The sequence below is a fragment of the Sphaerodactylus townsendi genome, linkage group LG08, assembly GCF_021028975.2.
Source record: "Sphaerodactylus townsendi isolate TG3544 linkage group LG08, MPM_Stown_v2.3, whole genome shotgun sequence".
Lineage (NCBI taxonomy): Eukaryota > Metazoa > Chordata > Lepidosauria > Squamata > Sphaerodactylidae > Sphaerodactylus > Sphaerodactylus townsendi.
In genome coordinates this window covers 51,659,474-51,683,614 of record NC_059432.1, presented here as the reverse complement: position 1 = coordinate 51,683,614, position 24,141 = coordinate 51,659,474, and the positions used below count along the sequence as shown (strand labels likewise).

Sequence of the window (24,141 nt, the reverse complement as noted above, 5' to 3'; positions counted from 1 at the left end):
CTGCAAGTGGGAAAGCCCACAGACTTGATCCGAAGTAAAGGCCATTTAAATCAACGGGACCCCCTTCAGCATTTTGCTTAGCCTCCGAAATCAACAGCCACTTTCATAAGCACACAACCCGCTATTGACCACTCCCTTTCGCCGCCGCCCCCCCCTTGCCGGGCAACCCCCCCCCCTTTAATGCAGACAGACTGGGGCCTCGCCCTAGCCTAGTGTCCTGGGATGTCGGTCATCTTTGCGGCGCATGGACTTCAATAAAGGCCACATTTGCGTAAACCCTCATTAGTGCGTTTCAACCCTGCGATCCTCAACAAAGTTGCGAGTCTGCTGGGGAGCTTTACTCTGTTCAGGATTGCACTGGTTGGATCCCGCCTTCCTGAGGGAAGAGTGAGCTATCTAAGGGTCAGCAAAATGTGCACCCCCTTATCCTCCAGCCTCTCCGCTCCACACACACCATTAAGATGTACTCATAAAGGCAACCACCCGCTTGTCATCTGCCTGTCGTGTCCCCTTCCCAGCCGGCTACCTTAAGCTCTGAGCTGTGCCTCCTTTCACATTATTGTGGAGATGAGCCCCAAAGGCCATCCGGGGGTGGACTTGGGGAACCCTCATTCCAGGACTTCGGGGTGGGTAGATAAGCTCTAAACGCAGCCTGGATCTAGAGCGGGAACTCCCTGACTCGGTGGAGTTTATTAGATGGCAGGCCCTGCCCACACCAACCGAGTGTCCTCCATCAAGGAGGTGCGAAACCGCAGTGACTTCGAAATTCAATGTACACACTGCTCCTCCTGGTAACACTGACCAAAAGGGTTCTGTCCAGTGAGTTACTGGACGTTCTCACTCAGTTGCTGCGGATCAGGCTAGAGGAGGCCCGGTGTGTGATCCCGAGGCACTTGAGCAGGAGTTGCTCCTCCTCGGCCTGCGTGGTGTGTGAATGGAGAAAGGGGCTTGCCGCGAAGAAGGCCGCAGGACCGGACCTGCCTGTCTTTCGACGGGTGCCGCTGCCGCGCCTCCAGCTTTCATCCCGCCGTCCCATTCCCTTCCCGTAATCAGTAACCCGTCCCTTTTATTCCCAGCACGGTCCAGGCCTGGCTGGCGTCTGACCTGCCTCTCAGGAGCTGCGGGGAACCCAGTCCCGCCGCATCAACCACAAAGAGGGCTCGAAGAAGCACGCCTAAATCCATGTGCCGAGGGAGCGGAGCTGGCCTGTGCATGTCAGCCCCTCATTATTCCCTCCACCCCAAGCAGAAACCCGCAGCCTGTCCAGTGGGTGCAATCCAGAGCCGCCCAAGTCAGTGGAGCCGACTGGGACGCCGAGAATTTCACCCCTCTGCGTAAAGAAGCCCATTTGGAGGCCAGCAGGGAGGTCTGGGAGAGGCGGGGGTGGGGAGAGGATCCGGCTGGATCTGGGCCCAGGTGTCCGGGAAAGAATTCGGAGGTCCAGAAATATACACCCCAGGGCAAAGATGTCTGGGGAGGGGTTGGGGATCAGAAGGGTCCTTGGGTCGCTGACCAAGCCAGAAATCCTTGCTGGAATCCAGCTCCCCCGGCCAGCTGCTCCAGAAGGGCCCAGCCAGGCATTCAGGGCGCAGAAGCAATCCCACACTTGGTCCCTGTTCCCTTCTCCGCAAAGTCCCCGCAGGAGTTTCCTGGCGGGCAGCAGCCCTCTTCCTATCTAGTCGGATTCACCAGCATTGGAGGGCCGGAAGCACAGCCAAGAGGCCAGTGCTGATGGTCACGATCCGCCCAGGAACGGAAGTCAGTTTTTGTACTAAAACCCGTTCCTCGCGACGGCTTGAGGCTTTCAAACCTCAGCGGCGATCCGGATAGAAACAAGACCGACCCCAAGGCAACCGACCAACGGGCTGCCTTTTCTAATTGGGGTGTCTAGACTCCCCACCCCCACCCCTTCGGTTCATCCAAGGGGTCCGCCCTGATGCCTTAGTCTTCACAGATCTACTGGAAGAAGCTGCAATCCGGCGAATGGAGCTACTGAAAGAATGGCGACCCTTTGCTAGGAGCCGGTTCAAAGACAGCAAGCTGAGAGGCGTCTTCCCCTTTCTCCTCACTAGGGCGACAAGGCTGCATTTGGCTATGGCCACTGCTAGTTCAGATCCTTGACACGCAGCAAATGGGTCGCGGTTCTAACTTGGCTCCAGGATCTTAAACCAAATTGCAAAATTAATCTGCCCGGATAGCTCACGGATTGCAATTAGGAAACCTACCGAAGTAAAGCGCGCTGAGATCTGAGGCCTGGCGATCAATCTGAGTGTACACCCCCCTATTCTCAGTGGAACTCTCGCATAAAGGATCGCACGCTCAGGAACAGGCTCGGCTCACCCACACTCCTGTTTAGGATTGCGTACAAGAACGGTGAGCCACCCACCCAGAGAATCCACCGTGAATCCTATGGAGTTGCAATGAAAGAGATTCGAGCTCCTAGACGTGACCCCCGATTTAACTGAGCTACGGATTAGGAAACAACATTTTCGACTGTCTACATTTCCAACAATTTAACACCCCCAAAGTATCTCTCTCCATTCATTTTCCAGAGCAGTTAAGACTGAGACAAGGAGAGGAAATGTTCTACTGCAACTTAAATATTTAAAACTAATGTCAAAGGGCGGGGGGGGGGGGGGGAGATTCAGTTGGTGAACCAGAGAAATATTATTGGGAAATACAGAAGCAGAAAGCTCCTTTCTTTAAAACATCTGCTTAAATAAAATATTCCCTTAAAACTAAAAGAACGATTATGGCCAGCTGCTCAGGAGCCTATAGTTTAGGGAGGGGGTTGGGGGTTGGGGGTTGGGGGTGGGCTTCATTTTCTAGCATGTTGTGGCAAAACTGTAATCTGGGAAACAGAAGGTAGCAAATCCGGGCAGGTTTAAGGACACGATAATGCACAAGCACATATGCTCAAACGTCTGCCTTCCTATATATATATTATATATAAAATGGATTCAAAGGCTTTCCTTACATTTCTATCTTCATGGACTTGAAGGAGAAATAGATTGGATCTCTGCATAATTAATATCAATCCTAATACAAATTTTACCCATATGCAAAATCTATGTTTTCGCGTATGTGTGTAATATGATCATATACTTTAAATCAGCATTTCATACATGTATTTTCTGTATACATGTATTTGTATTTTCTGCATGTAAGGAAAATATTGATGGAGTCACACACATAGTTTTCAGTGACTTGATTTTTAGGCCCCGATTTTCTCTTTCCACTCACTGGCTGCGAGTTCAGCACTTTCAAGCAAAGAAACAAATAAATTGAAGACACCGTGTCAGCAGCTGCAGAAAATGTATCTATTCATATTAATACTAGAATTCTTTATTTATAACAAAGAAGAAAAGGGGCAAACGGGCAGGGACTAAGAATAGAAAAAGTTAAAATATTTTGAAAGAAGGGTTTCCCTTTCCCTTGGATCAAGCAAATATGCATTGACAGAAGCAGTTTTGCATCTTTCAAAATAAATCACACCGTAGCGTAATAGATTTAAAATACGCCAGATTTTTTTTAAATCATTAATTGTAAATGTGAAAAATACCTGCTGGTACTTCACTTTAGAAGCGTGTAATTGGTAAAAATAGGAGGCTGATGAATAGATAATAGATCCTTAACTACCAATAAACAGTAAGCAGCAGCCAGAAGTATTACGATGTGATCATAATTATTCGACAACGGCAGCCAATGGGAGCCGGAGAACACGGCCCTAAAAATCGTCCCCGAACTCCTCGGCAATCTAGAAAACACGGACAAGGCCGGATCCGCGGATGAGTCGCCCGTCCCCTCGCAAGAACCTTGGCTGCGCGCGTATGGCAGCGCCGTTGCGTGGAGGGAGCCCCCCCCCCATTCATGCTAGCCAAAACAGCGCAAAAAGGCACTGAACCCCCTCCCCCCCGCCGCCAAGCTCTGCTGAGGACCGGCTTTGGGACGAGGGGGTCTGTTTGGCCCAATCCCGGTCTGTGGAGGCTCTTTGGCCAGGGCCAGCAGCGGTCCCCCGTTGACTGAGACTCGCTTTGGGGGATGCCAGACGCCAGGACGGCGGGCTCGAGAGAGGCGCCTGGAGGGGGCGAGGGAGCTCCTACCTTCCCCGGCAAGGGGAAATCGATCACGACGACTCACTCGGGGAGCCAGATTTCCTCTACAGCCCATGCGATCCAATCCTCCCCCCCCTGCGCTCCACCAGCCCCAGCATGAGTCTCCCCCTCGCAGCTCCTCCCCCACCCGTCAGATCCCTTCCCCCGCTCCTACCTGACTCCCGGCGGGACTCGACGCGGCGCCTCTCGGGACCTCCGCCTGCTGCCGCGTCTCCTCGCGTCTGTCTCCCCCCGGCCGCCCGTCTGGCTGGCTGGCAGCGGCAGAGAGTCCGTTCCAGTCCGGACCTGGATCCGTCCCTCCAGGATCGCGCCGGCCAGAAGTTCGCCTCTCCCCTCTGACGCACTTTAAAGAGTCTCCCCCTTCAACCTCCGGGCGAGTAATAGCGGCCAATCATCAAGCCATTTACCAGGCTTCAGAGGAAGCTGTTTATGTGATCCTGGCGCTAATTAGGCTCATGAACTAACAAATCGTTTGCGCCACTTCGGGCGAGGGGACCCGCTCGCCTCCATGGAGGGCCGCCGCTGGACTTAGCCGCAGAGGAGGACAGACCCAGCAGCCCCGAGGAGAGGAGCGCGGACCGGAGCCGAGCGGAGTAGCCGGGGGTGGGGGGGCCCGGCCGGTCACAACTTCTCGCCCAAACTTTGCTGGCGGCGGATGCAGTGAGCGAGCGGAGGAGCGCGCCTCCCTCTCGGGCGCGGGGCCCTTTATGTGGCCGGCCAGCTCGCCTGCTCGCCCACCGGCCAGCCTCTGCCCCCCCGTGGATCTAGGCGCCCCCGCCGTCTCGCCGGGACCCCCCGGAGCAGCAGCAGCAGCCGCCGCGCCCGGGCCAGGGGGCCGCCGCCGACCGCCGGGATGTTCCAGCCCACCCCCAAGCGCTGCTTCACGATCGAGTCGCTGGTGGCCAAAGACAGCCCGGCCTTGCCCGCCTCCCGCGCCGAGGAGCCCATCCGGCCGGCGGCGCTCAGCTACGCCAACTCCAGCCCCATGAACCCCTTCCTCAACGGCTTCCATGCCGGCGGCCGCGGCGTCTACGCCAACCCGGACTTGGTCTTCGCCGAGGCCGTCTCGCACCCGCCCAACCCGGCCGCCGTGCCCGTCCACCCCGTGCCCCCACCCCACGCCCTGGCCGCCCACCCGCTGCCCTCCTCGCACTCCCCGCACCCGCTCTTCGCTTCGCAGCAGAGGGACCCCTCCACCTTCTACCCCTGGCTCATCCACAGATACAGATACCTGGGCCATCGCTTCCAAGGTAAGGGGCCGACGGGGGCCCCCCCCGGGCGGGGCGGGAACAAATGGGGTGGGGAGTTTCACCTCTGGGCATCCCCCCATTCACATAAAAATCGCCCCTTCCCCAATTTGTAGGATTCTAGTGGTGGGAAGAACGAAAATGGGGTGGGGGGTAGAGTGAAGGGGCAGCCGTGGCCAAAGCTTCTTACTTCAAGGGAGGCCGCATTGGAATTAATCGACGGGCTACGCCAGAGTAATGGACTCCTCACCTACAGCTTTAGGGAGGGGGGTGCCTTCCCCCAACTGTTAACTAGTTTCAGCGTGAGAAACGCCGGGGGGGGGGGGGGGTTTCTTGTTAAAACGCCTTGTAACCATTCGTTTGCCGCTGCTCCCCTTTGCGTGAACTCCCTGTCAGAGGAGCAGTGCGGTGGAGCTCAATGTTGGATTGGGTCTTCCCTTCCTCGGAAACCCAATCCTCTGCCCGTGCTAGGGGTTCAACGGGATGTCAGCGCTGCCCCCCTTCGGGAAATCAGCAACCAATTTTCTTGCCGGGGACAGTTCAAACAAAGAGGAAGCCCCTCGTCCAGAGCAAACGTAGGTTTTGTTGTAGATATATCGGCCTATTTATTTTTCAGCAAAAAACCTCCCGGGCGAATGTTGCTTTTAAAAATCCTACAAACTAGTTTGGGCTTTAATTTTTTTCCCCCGTCGGTCGGAAAACTGTACAACCAAATATCTCAGCTGTCTCTGGGAAGCTGTGAGTTAGCTGAAGGGCATTGCTAACATTTTCCGTTTTAAAAAGTATTTTTTTGGCACGGGTCGCAGGGAGAGGGGGGGGGGGAAAGCTGGGGTTACAAAGGACGTTTCCAAAACTGAGGTCCTCTTGTCAGTTCAATGGGAATTTACTGGGGAGGAATTCCATTGAGGAGAGTGGGATTTCATGCTTGGGTCGCCCTGCAGGTAAAGGTCCGACTTCCCCCCTCCCTTTCCCTTCTAAATCTGGAATACCTCCAGAAAACGTAGGAAGGATCTCGAGAAGGATCTGCTCGGGGACGCAAACTTTCTCGATTTCACTTTCCCGGCTTTTACGCGAGCGAAAGAGGAAGGAACAAACTGGGGTGGCTCGCTCGGCACAGACCACTCGACCTTTTGCAGAGCAGGTGTGAGAGCGAGCCATTTGGCCAGGGACAATTCGCAGGCCAAACGCTGAAAAGCCATTTGAAGCTTGATGGAAAAATAGGGCCGGCCATCAATCAAGTGGGTTCTCCTCCCTGCCGAGCAACCCTAAAACATTTGTAGTCCTTCCTGGCTAAAGGAGAAGAAGGAGACAGGGACGCGTTAAACTTTTCAAACCCAAACATTTCACATTCGGCGAAGAACGCAGAATCCTTTATTCTCAGATTTTATTAAACCTTTCAAGAAAATACACACCACGTACGGTATTATGGCCCTGCAGGGACAAACGCAGGTAATCACACACATTGTTCGTTTCTTTTCAATTGGACCCTAGGCCTGGTTTCCAGGAAAGGGGGAGGAGATGGCAAAGTGGGTTCTTGTTGTTGTTATTACTATTATTATTAGGCACTCGATGGCTAATGGCGGGTTTCGTTCGCCCAGTCATTCTCCCCCCTCCCCCGCACAGGTTGTTGAAGGGCACCGGAGTACAGCAGGGCTTTGCCTGCCGCAGTTGCCCCCGCTTGGCTGAAACAACAGGCTCTTGGTGAAAGAACTAAAGCACGAAAATAGGCAGAGCCATTCCGGGGAAAAGGGGGGGGGGAGTGAAAAGCCTTCTCTTGCAAAGCTTCCAGTAATTGACAAATTACGACAGCAGCGGAGGGCTCTCTCCCCGCTCTGTTTGTGTGTACGTGACCTGAAGAGTTCCTCTCTTTCTCTCAAGTTCAAATTCCAGTTTATGGGAGAAGGCTTCCTTCCGGTGGCATCTTTTTAAAAAAATATTTCCTGAAACTGTTGCGAGCCCCAGCATAGCTTCAACTGCAAAAGTAACCACAGCCCTACGCTGGTATATGTATATACATATCGTATTTTTCTGGCTGCGTTGTTCAAGGAGAAGGGTGCGAAGGAGATAGAGTTGGAACTAGATTCCTTATTTCCTTTATGGAAGTGTTCCCCCCCCCCCAATAATCCAGAGTCGGCTTCATTCAATGCGCACCTAAACTTAATTTTACACACTCGGGGATCGCTGCACACACTCCCCCCAAAACTGAAAAGAAACCACCGATGTGGCGCTTGCTTTTACTGGGGCAGCAGGAGGTGAGTTGATCGTATTCGTTGCGTTCTGCCTGTGCTGGGCGCACGTCTCCTGCCCCCCTTCGCTTCTGGGGAGGAAGCAACCAAACCACCCCATTTACAGTAACTGGAACTGATCCCCCCATCTGAGGGGCCGGTGGGGAGTCGACAACAATGGGGAAATCCCTGTCTGCCCCCTCCCCCACTTCGGCAGGCCCCGGCTCCGTCATTGATCTCCGTGTCTCTGTATTCTGTCTCGCGATCCAGGCAACGAAGCCAGTCCGGAGAGCTTCCTTTTGCACAATGCGCTCGCCAGGAAACCGAAGCGGATCCGCACCGCCTTCTCGCCGTCTCAGCTGCTGCGACTGGAGCACGCTTTTGAGAAGAATCACTACGTCGTCGGGGCAGAGAGAAAGCAGCTGGCGCACAGCCTCAGCCTCACAGAAACTCAGGTAAGGCGAGCCAGCTGCTGCGGTGCCACTCCGGAGCCCTGAGCAAGGCCGCAGCCTCCCCAAACCGGTGTGAGACCCGGAGAGATTCCAGTTCACCTGAGAAACCTGTGCCGGGGAGACCCGGGGTGCATTCCTTGGGCCGCATTTATTTATTTATTTTGATACAGCCCAAACCCAGTCATGACCAAGAGGGGCCTTTCTGAGGAGAGCCCCTGGGGAGTCTTTGGTTCGAGTCGGTTTTTTTGAAATGTCCTTTTGCAAATGTCACTATTGCGACCCATTCTCAGCCAAGAGTCTGGCGCCAACTCCATTCATGGGGGCCGATAATCTTAAAGACAGGGCTCTGGACTCAGGGGCTTCTCGATGTGGCTGCTGCGGTCTCTCCCTGGCCAGAGGAAAATCCAGGTGGAAGTTGGGTTTTTGTTTTCCTGTTTTAACGAACTCCATTTTGAGTTGCAGAGTTTTAAAAGCATGCATTTCTTTTGTCGGCAAAGCGATTTGTTTGGTTTCTGGAGATGCCTCATCCGCCAGTTTCGAAAAGGGGGGGATGGGGAGCGTGCAAAAGAGAAGTTTGCTTTCGTGAAGGGCCTGATCTGGTTTGGGAAAGGGAGAGGCAGTAGAATATTTTCTTTGCTGTGCTAGGACCTTGGGCAGTGAAGGATTACAAACGGAAGGCAACATGAATCTACCTGAAAAGGTGTGAGACCCTCTATTTAGTTTACATGTTTTTAATTTGAAGGGATCATATAGTCCTTTCCCCCTTAACATAGATCCAGCTCCATACCACTACACGTTTACACCCAAAGGAGTGTGGTGAAGCTCTTTTACAGCCTGATCCCTTTTTGCTTGGAGGGGAGCCCCTTGGATTCCTGTGCAACTTAGCTGTAAGCAAAAGCATTTCGAGACCCGCCGCCAGGTTCTGCCCAGGTGTGCAGAGAGGCTTTTCTCTGGAAGTTGAGTCCCGCGCATTTTCAGTGCTGTTGTTCAAGACGGACGGCATCGGAGGCTAAACCGGCTTGAATCCAGTTTAGCAATGTGTGAATCGGGTTGTTTGTGCAAAAAAAGCTTGCAGTTTCTGAAGTGCTGCTGATGCCGAGCGCTGGTGTCCCACTTACACCCCCCCCCCCCGCAACCGTGCCAGCGAAATACGATTATGAGGGTGGGGGTGGGAGGGAGAGAAGGGACTTGCATTAAAAAGATGGCGAGGAAATCAATCCGGTTGAGAGAATGACATGATTTGACGATTGCTCGGAGGAGAAACTGCGCTTGGTGTCTTGAAGAGTGTGTTAGGGGTGGGTGGGTTTCCAATTAGTATTAAAGCGACTTCGTTGGATCGTCCTCCTTTTCTCCATGCGCGCGCCCGCGAGTTTAGATCCGGACGGTTCACTTGATTTTCACACTGTTGTCCTTGTTAAGACTTCATGCTCACCTCGCCCGATTTACACGTACTTATTTGTTTCCAAGAGGGTGCAGAGGGCCTGTGCTTCGGGACCTGGCTCTGCTTGGGGGGGGGGGGGTTTGAGGAAGTGAGGGGGGGACACCTCTTAGTTCAAAGTTCCCCGTAAACAGTAACGTTCTTTGGTCGGATTAAGTTGTAACACTTTCCCCTGTCCCCCCTTCCCTGTCTTTCTTTGGGGCGGAGGGAGTGGGGGGGGGGCAGCATTAGAGAGGTTGGCCCCTTTTGTTTTAAACTGTCTCCCCCGTCAATGGCGCGCCCCTTTGATGAGGTCCGCCGGGCGCAGGCTGGTTTCCCCCGGCAAAGCCGTGTTTCAGGTGGTCTTTGTGCCGCCTGATTCCGAGGCCGGCCGGGCTCTATTGTGGCGGTGTCAGCCCCCACCCCCCGCTCCCCTTCGGAGCTCGGCGTGGAGAAGTGAACCGTCCTCCCCTCAATTAGCCGGCTGAAAAGCGCATTAAACTCCCCCCTTGTTCCCCGCCCGGCGCTTTAAATGGGGGGCTGGAGGTGAATGCGAAAATGCGGGGAAAGGGGCGTTTGGCAGCGCACGGCTTCTGAAGGGGCAGCGGAGCGGGTTAAAGGAGCTGATTAAACCAGCCCCGGTTTCGGATTTGCGCGCCCCCCCCCCTTTCCCCTTCGGTGCTGCAAGGCCCTTTATCAGGCATTTTCAGGCCGGAGCGCAGAAGGAACCGGGTCGGGTCCCCCCCCCTTTTTTTTGAAGCCGTGTTTACCTTTGGTCACAACAAGGAGTGCGTGCGCGCCTCTCTCTTTGGAGATAATTTCGGGATCAATAAGATCTGTAATTAAATGACTGACGGGGTCAGCTGGTTATGTTTAATTCAGATTTAGGCAACCCGAAGCAAATGCGCCGAGGCTTCCCTCTCTCTCCCTTTCCTAGCCCGAGAGGACTCGAAGGGCTTTCCTCATGGCCACCGTCCCCAAACTGTCTCTGGGAAACGTCTCTTTCGGTTCCCTCGGCTCTCGGGCACAAAAGCGACGAGAGGCTGCAGAATTCGAACCTGCTACTTAATTAACGGAGTGATTCTTCACATTTTAGACCTCATCAGTTTTCAGTCTTTGATTTTTTTTTATTATGAAGAATTATCTCCCCCACCCTGAAAAGATTGTTCTAAATTAAACAGAAATCAGAAAGAGAAAAATGTAGAAGTCATCAACCCCATCCCTCTCATTCCCCCCCCCCCCTTTCTGGATTGTTTAAGCGGCTTTTCTAAAAGTCGGTGCAGAAAATCTGGGTGGGAAATAATCATTTTGCGACTGAACCCAGATACTGAATTGCATTAAACTGGTCATGTGTGAAAGAGTTGGGGTTAAACAGGCAACGTTTGGGTGCCGGGGTGATTGTTTTTATTTATTTTTTTTTAAAAATAAGCATGACAGCTATGTGACAGGTACGAAAAATTGAAATTGTGGAGTTCATAATGAGATTCTGGTATAGATGCGGAAGCCAGCTGGTTTTAATTAATATGAAAATCAGAGGTTTGCTGAAAGAATAAATATGTTGACACGAGATACTATATGTAGAGCATAATAGGACAGAACGCATCATTCATACATGCATGAAATATTGGATAACTGTTGTGGCTCCAAGCGTACATTGCTACACATGTGGGCAGATATTCACTTTTATAGCAGAAAATAAACAGTACACGTTGTTATGCATAACTCCATATTAATTGTGTGAACATGTTTGCCACACAATAATCCCACGTGAGTGAGGCATAAGCAAACTCCAAATACAAGAAGCTGCACTTTGTGCTCCTTGGATAGGCAATCTCTTTCTTTTAACATTCATACCAGGTATACACAGGAACTCTCTAGCTTGGGTATTCAGCAAAGCTGCGCACCTGCAGGGGGAAATATCCCCAGCCCATATCCCGGTTCTAATAACAGTTTACGGAGAAGTAAGCCTCAGCGCTCTCATTTGCAAGCAAACAAAACCACGATGGTTCTGAACAAACTTACTTGGGAGTAAATTCAATTTAAATCCAGAGGGCTTGCTCGTAATTACAAGTGTTTCAGAATGTGAACTTTCCTAAACTGGCCAATTCCTCTCGTGTAATAAGACTACTCTGGAGTAAACGGTCCGTGTCTGTCACCTGTATAAGGCGTACGACTACCAGACCGCTGCATAAATCAGTATGGGCTGACTATGTCCTTACTTCAGTTTTCACGTGTTTAAAATCCGCTTTCCCAGGCGATCCACAGAGGCTCAGAGGAGAGGGGCTTGAACTTAGAGTGACACTATGATTCGGAAGGGTTTCCTTCGGATTGAACAGTATTGATTTCATACGGAATCTCGTGCCACAGTCGGGGTGAAAAGCTGTAGGTCACGAGTTGAAATCAATGGGGACATATTTCCAACGACTATGCTTAAAATCCAGGATTAGACTTAAACCTCAAATTACTGCAGTTTAACTGAATTGTTGAGTAGCCAGGCAGTTGGACCCCCTAAAGTCAATGAGACTGCCTTTGATCAGGTTATCGTTTCCCCAGAGAACTGGAAATCGCATTGGTTTCTATAGAACTTGGTTCCAAGGGAGCTCGCAGGCCGTCCTGACCCTTATTGTCTTACATTCAAGTTCATTTTCTCTCTCTCTCTCCCCTCCAAGCACCCTGGCACACACTATACTCGAAGACTAGGCTTCTAAGACTTCCATTCTATGTTGAACACACATTTACCAAAGAGTAAATCCCATAGAACTCAGTGGGGCAACTCCTGAGTAAACTTAGTCGGGAAATATGGCCTCTTTTCAAGAAGTATGGCTTAGACATGGTGCTTGCAAATGAACGTGTGCGAACTTAGACCCTGGGAAACACGGAAATTCATGAACTATCGATAATCAGATCTAAATACCTAAATACCTCGCCCCCAAAATATGTTGTCCTGAACTTTTACTCTGAAAGGTCCGGGAAAGTTCCTTTTGATTTACTCTCCACAGCAGGCATGTGTAAGATCAGGGCCTGGCTTTCACGTGAGCTTGTTTTACTATGGTAGGCATGGTTAAAGCAGTGGGCGCCCTCGGCTCGAGGTGTGTTTGTATGTCTCTCTTTCTCTCCACAATCCAGATGTGTAGCAGTTGCATAAAGCATTCTATGGCCAAAATAAAATAAAAATAAATCCCACCCCGGGAAGAGAGCTCTTCCAAAGCGATGTTCTTCCCTCTCTGGGCGAATTACATCTACAGAACACGCCCCCTCCCAAGCGTAAAAGCCGTCTATTTGGGGGTGGGATGAGGGCCTAGAGATCGGGCCGGGCCGGTTTTCCTGTGAGTGTCTCCACGGGGCTAACGCCAGCCTCTATTTCCCCTCCCCAGGTAAAAGTTTGGTTTCAGAACCGACGGACAAAGTTCAAGCGGCAGAAGTTGGAAGAAGAAGGTTCGGACTCCCAACAGAAGAAAAAGGGGACTCATCACATTAACCGGTGGAGACTCGCCACCAAACAAGCCAGCCCGGAGGAGATCGACGTCACGTCAGACGATTAGGGCCCCCCAGCCTTGGCCACAGATGCAGCGGCAGCAGCAACCCCCTCTCCCCTCACCGGCTGGCACTTACAGACTTTCCCCGGGAGCGAGAGAGCGAGCGAGAGAGCGACGCACGTGTTCCCACCCGGGCTCCTGACAACCCCTGGAAAGTGAGTGGCGTGGCAGGGCGAGGGACAGAGCCGGCAGAGCGCCTTTAGAGAGGGCGGGCGCTAGCCCGCCGGCCAGCCAGTCAGCCAGTCTCAAATCAGCCCCAACCGTGGCCTTGCTGGTCCAGTACAAAAAGTGGGGGAGGGGGATCCTGTCCATCAACGCCAAACCACCGAGACGAGATGATTGACAGGCTCAAAAAAATCGAATTGCTCCATTTTTTTCTTTTTTTAAAGACGCACGCAGGCCGCCCCACATCACACAGACTACCTTAACGGGACATCTTGCATTTCGTAAAGGGATTTATTCTGATTAAGAATTTCTCTCGGTGGTTAGGAGAGAAGGTTCCACACCCAGCCAAAATCTACACACTTGTTCCAGAAACTTGAATTGCATGCTTTTGAAGAGAACTTGCGGGAGGGTGAAGAAGGGAGAAGGGTTTTTTGGTTTTGTTTTGGTTTTGTTTTTTAACCCGGTTGCTCAAGACAGGCAGGCATAAGTCGTATTTTTGTTCGGGTTTCTTCCCCAAGACAGGTTCGGTGTGCTTTTTAAATTTATTTTACGAGAAACTGTGCAGTCTGTAAACCTTTTTATGATAACTTCTGGCGTCAACGTGGTTGTGAACACTCAATGAAGTAGCAGTAACAAATTTTTCTCTATATATTTTTGCTTCCCCAATGGAAAACCTTTGAAGAAAAAGGATTGGGTTAGGGTGGGGGAGGGAACCCTTATCACTGTTGCTGCAACATTGGTGGTGGTGGTAGGGGAGGCATTTAAAGCAACTAGTCCTCATGCTGCCATTTTTGGTTCTTGCGTTTCCCCTCCCCCTTGCTTCCTTCGGCGGGGCTCTTCCCAGTCAGGGTTTCAGAAGGATCGGGGATCTTGACGATCTCTTTTCTAGCAAGGACCACAACCCAGGCCCGTTTTCATGGGGGACAAATTTCAAGCACTGATTGTGATGGTTCAGATTATAGAGCTACTAAAAAAAATGACAAGGGTTTCCTTAATGTCTTCTTCACCAGAATGTAAATATTTTTGTGTTTTGTGTTCTTAATTTGTTAGAATTCTAACACACTATATACTTCCAAGAAGTATCTCAATGTCAATATTTTGTCAATAAAGATTTATCATTATGGCCTAAAGTTTTTAAGCAAGATTATTTTTTCTCCAGGGGTTAATCTAACCCCCTCCCCACAAGGGGCTTCAAGCACCTGAAAGGCCCATACTTAGTGCTGGCATAATTGACTGTCTCGAAGTAGGTATACAATTCATGGGGGAATCAAATATTTATCAGTGATAGCCCACTCTTATTCCTCCCCCCCCCCACACACATACCTTCATAAACAAGCTAGGGCTTCTTTGAGATCATGTTTGCATGTAGTCTTAATCTTTGAAGTGTGCGTCTCAACGGGTTTTTGAAAAACCACCTTTTTAATAAGATAAGTTGAGCTCTTTGGAGAGCCGAGATTGGTTCTCATCCTCGCCCGCAATGGATGGCAAACCTGGGTTTGTTGCTGCGGCTTGGCAGAAAGGGAAGGCCCCTTAGATCAGAGTTCGATGTAAGCCAGGGAAAAGGCTACAGGCATAATGCGATTTACTTTCTAGCTGGTGATTGGGCCTTGCCCAGCTGTTGGAGGGCAGGCATCTCCTGAATCCAAGTTCCATATCCAAATTGTACTGTAGACAGTTCGGCTTGAAATCGAAGGAAGGCTGCAGGTCGAGAAATTAAGTCTTACTGAAACCCCACAAGGCTTTCCTTCGATTGTTTAAATACACTGTTTAAATACAGTCAGTACTCTTAAATTTATTCCAGTCTGGCATCACCTAACACATTTTCCCTTGGAAGTAAAGCCCCGCCAGCGGGGAGAATCCTAGAGTTCCGTGCGTAAGGCTAATAGCAAAGGAAGTCATTGCGTTAAGGCGGGATTGCAAAAACTGAGTCCGGGCTTGCATTTTTCCAATATGATTGTTTATGCTTTCCAAGAGGGGAGGCTTTCTAAAGCGAAAGGGGATGCCGACTTTAGCAGTTAAGGGGGGAAAGTTTCCCCTAATCCTCGAGAACCTTAGCTGGCTTTCTGGGGGTACCCCGGTCGGTTTTTTTAAATCATGCTTCATTTGCTCTTTAGCCTGATAGGCTGCATTAATCAGTTTTCTTCCCATTGACAGCACAAGCCTCGTCTGCTGTGTTCAAGCTACAAAGACTTTTTGTGGAAGTGCAAATCAGTTTAGGCAATTATCATACCAGGAATATGAAGGGGAAAGAGGAGCCCTTGCCCACTGGTTCTCCTTTAATCTCTTAATCCGTGGATCCAGGGGGGCTGGTTGGACATAATTTAGGACAATCTGACTACCCTTTACACTGCGATAAGGCGAAGTTACAATGCCGTCGCGAAAATACCAGCTTTGTTAAACACCCGCAGTTGAAAAGTTCAGTTTAAGCATTCCGCGCACGTGCTGCCACTATAGGGCTCTATGGAAATTCGGTTTCAAAGGTCCGGTCGGATTCTTCCTTCCTTCCTTTCTTTCTCTCTCTCGTTTTTAATTTTACCCCTCTTTTCTCCTTTGGATCTTAATGAGTGACTTTCCACACAGAGCAGTTTAGAAATAGTAAGGAGGCTTCGTTTGCTAGATCCGCCCCCTCTCTCCCCCCTCCCCGCCTCTTTCCACTTCAGCTCTGCCGGTCTTACTCCTTAGGTAAACTTTCTTTTTAATTCATCTCCCTCCCCCTTTTCTGAAAACGTCGCTTGAAATAAATCAGGCAGAGAATTTGTTTGGGTATCTTTAAATATCCTCCCTGTCTTACTTTTTTAAAATAATAAAAAAGTGGCATATCATCCAGTTCCTAGATGGGGGGCTTTCTGACTAGAAATGGTTTCCCATCTAGATTTTAAGCGTTTTCTCTCCCTTGCAGGATGCAGGAGCAATTTCTTTTTTATTATTATTATCTCTCTTCTCTCTCTCTCTCTCCCCCCCCCCCCCCAGCCTTAAACCGCAAAGGAGGAAAAAAGAAAGGAGACGGAAGGGAAGGGGGAATTAAGCGTCCTATGTAGCGTAACAGCAATAAAATCTTCAGAGAATGCTATTAGCTTTGGGGTGGGGGGAAGCCCTAAAAGCTTTATTACAAACCCAGCTTTGAAAATAGGGGGGATTAGGAGTCTGAAAGAGTCCCACAATGGCTAGAAGAAAAGGTTTCATGCTAATGAGGTTAATGCCCTTTGTATCTGAGGACTCCACAACTTCATTACCCGCTATCTCAGGCTCCACCAAGCGGCTCAGAACACCGCAGCCCACTCCAGCTTCCCCCTTCCCTGCCGAAAGAAGGATTTGATAGCAGCTCTGTTCAAACTAGATAATTATATCTTTTCAAGTCGGAATTAAGATAAAGAAAGTGAAGCAAAAGGCGGCTTGCCTTGATCCACTGCAAACAATTTGGGCGCACTTTTCTCCTCTCGCTGGCTGCCCCCCCCCCCCCGCCGCAATAGGCAGGACGTTCGGAATTATTAAGTCCTCATTTGCTTTATTAATTCATCTCTTTAAAGTGTCCCGGATTACCGTGGCTGCGGGCGCTGGCAGGCGGGATAGCGGTGAACTTTGCACCCCCTCCATATGCACCCGGGCCAAAACTGGGTCCCAAACTGATGGGAGACTTGAAAGGCACGGGGGAAGGGGAAACAGCTACGGATAGGGGGGGGGGGTATCTTGAGGATCCCGCTTGCCCAGGAGGTGGGAGTAAAACGTGGCTTTTGTGTTGGCTACAGAACTTCATGAAATGCAAGCATTTCGGCTCGCCTTTGCTTATCTCTCCCCCCCCCTCCCGCCCCAACACGCGGTTTGATGTCTGTTTGCTCAGAAGACACTTCCAATGAACTCAGTTGAGTTTATTCCCAACTTTGGACTCTAAATAAGGCTACTTCTCCGTTCCACTGAGTTCCCCGGCAGTGAGCCGGCCTGTCGTTGCCGTCAATCTGAAGTGCAAAATCCAGAGGTGAACCAAAGGGGAGATGCTTTTCACTAGAGTCTTGGTTCACTTTGTCCCTGAACAGAGGAACGATCTGGGAAAGGCCTTGAGCTTTTTGTGGGCCTGGATGGGTTTTCCCTTTCAGATATCCTCGTACAATACTGAGTTCCCCTCCCAGCAGGAAGAGCCAGATCTAGAGTTTGTTTTGGGGCAAAAGCACGAAATGACCTCCCTCAAATTATATATATAGTTCTTCGTTATATATAGTATATAATCAGCAACTCTTTTAAAAGATATAATACATTATGTTGACTTCTATGGTTAATGAATAATTACACTTTTACATTGTTTAATCTATCTTTAATGTTTGACTATCCCCTCTACCCCTCTGCACACCTAAAAATCCAACCCAAGGAGAAAGTTTTTAAGTCTACCCCTTTCCTGGATATTTTTAAAAAATATAGCAGGCATAATTTTGACAGGGGACATGTCAAACACACCTCAGGCTCCTTTGCAGCCTCATAAAGCCCCCCCCCCAAGTTTTATCTGATAATTATGCTGCTAGAAGCTAAAATAACTTAACTGACACTACTGTACTTTAGTCACTGTAAAAAAAAACTCACTGGAAACGACAATAATGCCAGGAAATGTTGAAGAGGAAGATCCACCATGAGATGGGTTGACTAAATCAAGGAAGCCACAGCCCTCTGTTTGCCTGACCTGAGCAAGGTATTTAAGGAGATAATGTTTTGGAGGTCATGGATTCATAAGTCGATGGTACATAACCCAGGTGAACAGACCTTCTGTTCTTGTCCCCCACCCCTTTCCCAAGGTTTAAAATCAGGCTGTTTGGGGAAGGTCAGGCCTATCAGACAAGGGGGCAGGTCTCCTGGTGGCCTCTGGCAAAGCCAAGCAGAACACAGCTCCATATTTAAGATGGAGGGAGAGAGAAGAGCCCGTCCTCTTTCCTCTGTCTCCACCAACTGCACACTTGCCGCACCTCAGAAGAGTACAAGGCTGGGGGTGGGAAAAAGGAGCACATCAGGCATTCTGAACTGTTAACAGTCACCAGCCCCCCAAACTCTTTTCCCTTGAGAGTGTTTAGATGTGCTCTAACCCCTCCCCCCCCCCTGTGCCTAAAGTGGTCCTTGAAGATGGGTAGGAAGACAAGGAATTGGAAGGTCCTGCAGGTAGAAGAGTAAAAGGGACTGGAGCCGGAGGCACGTGATTAGTGAGGCCAAGGATGGTTACTTGGGCTGGGGGGGGGGGCGGTCTGTGTGTGTCCCACTGCATTTTTAAACATCTTCTCAGGAATCTTTAGCTCCTCTTCTTTGCCTGCCATAGTCTGGCCTGAGTAACAGCTGCAGCTTCTGTCATACCCCACCCCTCCTAGCAGAAGCCTAATCAGGGAAGAGGGGGGAGTGCAACTCTGCTGAGCAGTTGTGCCTCTCCCCCCTCCTGCAGTAACCCTAATCCTTTCTGCCTACTGCCTGGGGTTCCTGTCCCCTGTTCTGTCCATTCACTCCCTGTGGCAGATATTTAGAAGTCCAGATGTAAAGGCCATGCGATAGAAGAGTTGGTGCCTATTGGCCAGGCATGCACTTCTCCTGACTTCCAAGTAAGCATACAGCCAAGCACATCTGCCCACATGGGCTACCTGTGCCCAGGCAGCCTGTTTGCTGTTCCTTTTCTCTACAGCTGCCTACTTTTCACATGGAGATAAACTGGTCTAGGATAGATATTTTCAACCGGGAGCTCGCCGGCAGACTAATATGGTGCAAAAAAGAGAAAGAAAACGGCAGCTGCACCCTTTATGTAGAAAACCAGCACCTCAGGGTGAAGTCTTTTCCTCTGGTGTAGTGTTCTAGAGGCTGTTTTAGTAAGCCAGAGCTTTCTTCCCCCAGACCTCTCACCTGTAGTTGGAAACGGTGCAGACCAGGCATAAATTTAGCACCCGGGTGAAAACTTGGCTGGAGATGAAATGCAGTGGGACGTTTTCCAAGCCATTTACGCTGGCTGGATGCCCGCATGTGACAATAAAGGGGCACTTCTCCTTTTTAATTATGGCTTCACTGTTTGCATTGGAAGTTAATGTCTGAAGAACCGTAATATAGCGCACAACAAAGGCTAAGATGCCCGGGGAGGGGAGGGAAGGGGAGGGGACGGCGTCCAGCAGTGTACGCGCCTGTGCAGAGTCCAGCCAGACATTCGTTCACGCCCGCATCGATGTTCTCGGGGCTTGATCGTCCAGGCGTTCACGTGTTTCAAGAGCGCCGCTTTTGGGGAGCTGGGCGGCGATCTCCTCAAATGAGTTCTGTAACTTTGGGCTGGCTGTAATTGTAAACTTAACCAAGGCAATCTTGTGGACGAGCCCCACTGAACACATCTGTACTTACTTTTGTGTAAGCATGCACAACATCTAGCCACACATGGCTCATTGTTTTCGACCACTGGACTTCGTATATGGTTTCAAGTAAAATTTGCTTACCAGACAGACCCTGTTTTGAAGTTCAGTTATAAGTTTGAGAGTTCTGTGGCTGTCCCCCTCCTTCCTTCCCCCTTTCCTGCAAAGAATATGAACAACTGGCATAAAAAGAAGGCGAGATTCCAGTTTCATTGGGGGTGGGGGGTGTCTATGTGTGTGCCTGGAAATGAACAGGTGGGTTGCCAGTGACTCCCAAATCCACTGGATAGCAAGGCTAAAGCCCCTTGCGCTCTTATCTCTGAGCAAACCTGATTAGATTCGGTGGCACTTACTTATGAGGAAACATAGGAAGGCTTGAAACTCCCGTGAAAACGTGTTTGGGTGTAAACAGCCTGGGATCAAGAGTGCCAGAGGGGTTTGCAGTTTCCTGGGTGTGTGATCGGGGTTCATGTGGAAGTGGCCTGACTCCGGATTGAAAACGAGTGGCGGGTGAACAGCGTTTCTTTCGTCATCTTGCGCGAGATATTGGAAGGGCTTTCCCCGGAATATCCCTGAACAGTCGGACGGACTTTCTCGGTCTGTCTGGAGCTCTCCGGAAATGAGTGATCTTTCCGATTAGGCAAGGAACCGCTTGGGCGTGAGGAGAGGAAATGAAAGGCTGCTCCTCGAGCGCTCTTCCCAGCCCGGGCTCTCATCCCTTTCCCCTCCAGTGTTTCATAACTACTTAGAGCTAATAATAAATCAATTGATTTACCCCCCGCTGGGCCATGAAAGTGGCAGTTTAGAGAACCTACTGACCCTTAGCAATAACCTTGCTGCTTGCCAGGGCTTGTCCTGGCAAGGCGCTCTCCGCCATTGGCGAGGTGAGGGGTGGGGGCGACCCTTGAAAGCGCACGGCTGTATTTATCGGAGCCGCTGGGCTTTTAATTGGCCTTTTGCGATTAGCGCCAGGGCCAGGAAGCCAGATGTCAAACTGCATCCCTTCGCTACAGATGCTGCCGCACAACTCATTCCGCTTTCCTGATGCTTGTCTTGCTCACTGCCTACTTTCCTCTCCTTCCGGTCCCCACGAAGCATGAACATACCAAAAGATCGTATCTGTACGATCTTGGTGCCTTAGAACCCCGCGCTTTGGGGGTAAGGATCTTGACAATCGCCACCCCCTCCCCATTTTTTTAATAAGTTACTTATTCGGTGAAGCCACGGTGTGTTTGGTCAAGAAAGACACAATATGCCTAAAAGATCGATCCTCAGATCTCTCCAACCGGTAAAGTTTAAGGAACCCATAGGCTGCAGTTCTGTTTAAACGTAGTTGCTTTCTTGTCTTACACCGAATCCAAGGTATTGTTCAAAATCTTAGTGAATATAATTTACAAGTTAAGCCACAGGAGGGTTGGAAGGATTGTGGAAGTTCCTTCTAAGAAATTAGGGGCGACGCCTGTGATAGTACGTTGATTTCTGCTGAATTTTCTTCCAGGTAAATATAGATAGGACCATATTCGACCCTAGCTTCCTTTGACTTCCAATTAGAAAGGTACCGGCTTGAAGTGTATACATGCACGCGCTGGCCTGATGGGAGATGAAGGGCAGGGAAATCCGAGAGGCTGGCGCCTATATAGGACTGCTCGGGGTCGCCAAAGTCTTAAACCTAAACTCTTCTGCTTACCTGGCCGCTGCCGCTACCCTGGAAAACTCTAACCTTCGGTGTGGAGTAGAGGGTGTCAAAGTGGCGGCTGTCATTTGAAGCTTCGCCTGAATTCAATACGCCCTGGCTGGCAGGTGCCTCCGTGACCTAGGAGCTCACAAAGCCTTTTCTTTTCCAAATCAACACCTCGGACCATACTCTGGTCCACGCGAGGCTCCCACCTGGTCGTGGCGCCTGAGCTCACCATGCAGGGACTTTTAGGATCCCTCCCCCCACCCACACACTTCAGGTCAGTTTTAAGGGGTCGCTGGAAAGGGTGGCTTATTGGAAAGGCAGTCTTCACAGCATTAAGGGGGGGGGGAATCTCAAGGCCACAGGTGAACTGCGCGCCCCCTATAGGATCTCCCGCACCCACATGCGCATCTGACCCCGTTAGAAGCACAGTCAGAAGGAAAGGGCCATGGAGAGCTCTTTCCTCGCAGATGATCTTCCTCCGCGCGTCGTTATCATTCCTCTGCCCGCTTCCTCACCTGTTTCATTGGAAGCCTCGTTAAAACCAACGGGACTTCCATGCATGCAAACACAAACAAACACAATCAGGCACGTTTATCCTTGGAGTCCTGATCACGGTTCTTTTGCATCTCCGGGAGGAGAAGCCCACTCCCCCCCTCCTACAGTTGCCTCTTTTACCTGGTTCCTGCCACCTCCCCACCCAACATCAGCTTTTCCGTCTGTGACACTCCCCCCGCCCCCCCCCAATAGATAACCCGAATGAACAGTTCTTGCATTGGTCTGCATTGCAATGCATTTTGGAGCAGTCGGCGGCTCTTAGGAAACCGTTTGAAGTGACCCCCCCCTCCTGTCTCCCTCCCGCTCTTCCTTCCCCTCTACGCAGGGGGAAGCCGGCTAATATTTATAGCTCCGCTCTCCATTGCACTCGGCTGGACCTGACGTCAAGCAAAAACCACTTGATCCAGCCCGCTTCTGAAACTGATCTTGAAATGAGAGAACAGCCTCTACACAATTCCCATGGCCTTGACATAAGGTACAGCGATAAATATACACCACTAATGAGCAATTACCATATAATCACCTTCCAATTAGTTCGCATAATGATGAATTAAACATTCTAGCCGGCTGGATTAGGTTTCTTACTTTGTATATTATTTACGAAGGCTAGCTTCTGCCTAGCACCCAATATCAAATGAGATAGGGGATTTTTCCCCCCTGTTAGGGTGATTATACATTCATATCAGGTCCTCCTTGGGGGCTTTAAAAATAATTATTTATTTCTCGTTGTTGTCCTTACCGCTAGCCCACGGAAGTCCGCGAAAAGGTATGGGCCGTCCCGTCCATCCGCCTTTTGGGTTTTTGATGCTTTCATGTACAGGAAAGAAAAGAAAACAAAACACAAGAAGTCTTCCAGCCCGCCAGGCACAACCCACCAGTAACTTCCCATTCATTTTAATGGGGAGGAGGGGAGGGGGGGGGAGAAAGAGAGAAATTGCGAACTAGCAGAGAGCCAAATATCTTCTGCGTGTCCCACCCCCGCCCTTGTGCTATTATTTATTTGGTTGAAAAGCATTATTCATCATCAAAGTCCGGAGGTACAAGAACCTCCCCCCTTGGAATGTGGTTGTGTGTTTTCTATCAGTACAATGGAGTAAAGACCAAGTTTCTTTGAAATGGGAAGGAAGAAAGAACTTCTAAACGTCTGCCGAAGACGCGTTAATGGCTTCTTCTGCGGGCCAAATGGCCCCTTTGCAGGAGAACTGGGGAGTCAGACGGTAAGAGTCCAGCGGCCAGGGATCAGCCGGCTCGGAAATTTGGGAAAGAGAAAGGATTACGCTTTCTTCTGTTCTTCTCTCTCCCTCTCCCTGCCCCCCTCCCCCCACGCTTTCCCCAACTCGGCTTTTATTATAACTTAAGGCAGGGAAGTGGGGGTGGAGGGCGGGCGTAGTCATGTAGGTTTCTTAAGCCTGAGATCTAGAAGCCAAACAAAAGTGGGGCTTCAGTGGTATTCTGAGAGTTGTTATGGGAGACTTGTTTGCCCCATTTTTTTTGGCTGCCCCAAATGGGATCAGATGTTAACACACACTCGAGGTTATCAGAGAACCGTTCTAGATCTGGTCAAGAGCAAAGATCTGGTCTACCCAGACTCCTACTCACGACTATTCAGAGAGGCTCACCGCAAGGAGTTGTTCTTGAGACTGGACTGGGGACTGGCTGTGTGAAAGTGCGGTCCGGTGTAACAACCTTGCGCACATTTTCCTGGGAGTAAGCCTCGCTGAATACTGTAGGGCTTACTGCCATAGAAAACGCGCAGGATCGGGCTGTAAAAGTCTATACTACTTCCCAAAGAAGGAAATGGACCCGATCCAGCGCAGTAAATCACCGGTAGATCCAGTGGATCCCTGTGGGAGAGGTTAAGCAGGCTGTCAGTTCCCTGGCTGGCTGGCTGGCTGGCTGGAGCCTGGTTTCCGTGTTCCGCGTTTCTCCTCCAGATGCAACTGTGAAATTCAAGCCCTCAGTGGTCCACGTCGAAGTCGTCGAGTTTCCTGCCGTTTGTTAGTTTTGAAGCTGACCTTCAGCGTGGTCCCAATTAGTCATCTGAGTGCAAAAGAAGCCCCTTCCCCATAAAGAGCTCAACTCACACCCTGGCTGTCAAACGATCCAGGCAACTATGTTGGCCCTAAAATAAGTTCAAAAGAGGGCGGGCTGGAAAGAGGACCCACAGACCAGCGTCTGCTCCGATGGCAAATGCATTGAAGAGGGAGGGAGACGGCTTCAGCCTTGTCTGAAAATACTGGAAGGAGCAAAATCAGACGTCGGGCAGAACAGGAAGAAAAAAGAGAGACGAAGGACAGGTTTAAGATCCTGAAGTTGTTCACAAGCTTGGTTTTTGCCTCTGTTCAGTGGAAAACGAGATCCACTGGATTCCATGGGACTTCTCTCTAGGGTTAGGACA

The 24,141-nt window shown here is 50.5% G+C and overlaps 1 protein-coding gene and 1 long non-coding RNA gene across 2 annotated transcripts in view; one reads left to right on the top strand and one right to left on the bottom strand.

Moving 5' to 3' along the window:
* LOC125437901 overlaps positions 1-4,476 on the bottom strand; it is a 46,001-nt gene extending 41,525 nt beyond the window's left edge. Inside the window, exon 1 of the long non-coding RNA XR_007245274.1 lies at positions 4,270-4,476. This is a non-coding gene — a long non-coding RNA (uncharacterized LOC125437901). The remainder of the gene's footprint in view (positions 1-4,269) is intronic.
* EMX2 (empty spiracles homeobox 2) lies at positions 3,809-14,287 on the top strand. The gene is made up of 3 exons (XM_048505950.1): positions 3,809-5,365; positions 7,858-8,042; positions 12,831-14,287. Exons 1-3 carry the CDS (start codon positions 4,969-4,971, stop codon positions 12,996-12,998), a joined length of 750 nt encoding a protein of 249 aa, XP_048361907.1. The 5' UTR covers positions 3,809-4,968; the 3' UTR covers positions 12,999-14,287.
* The last annotated feature ends 9,854 nt before the right edge of the window (positions 14,288-24,141 follow it).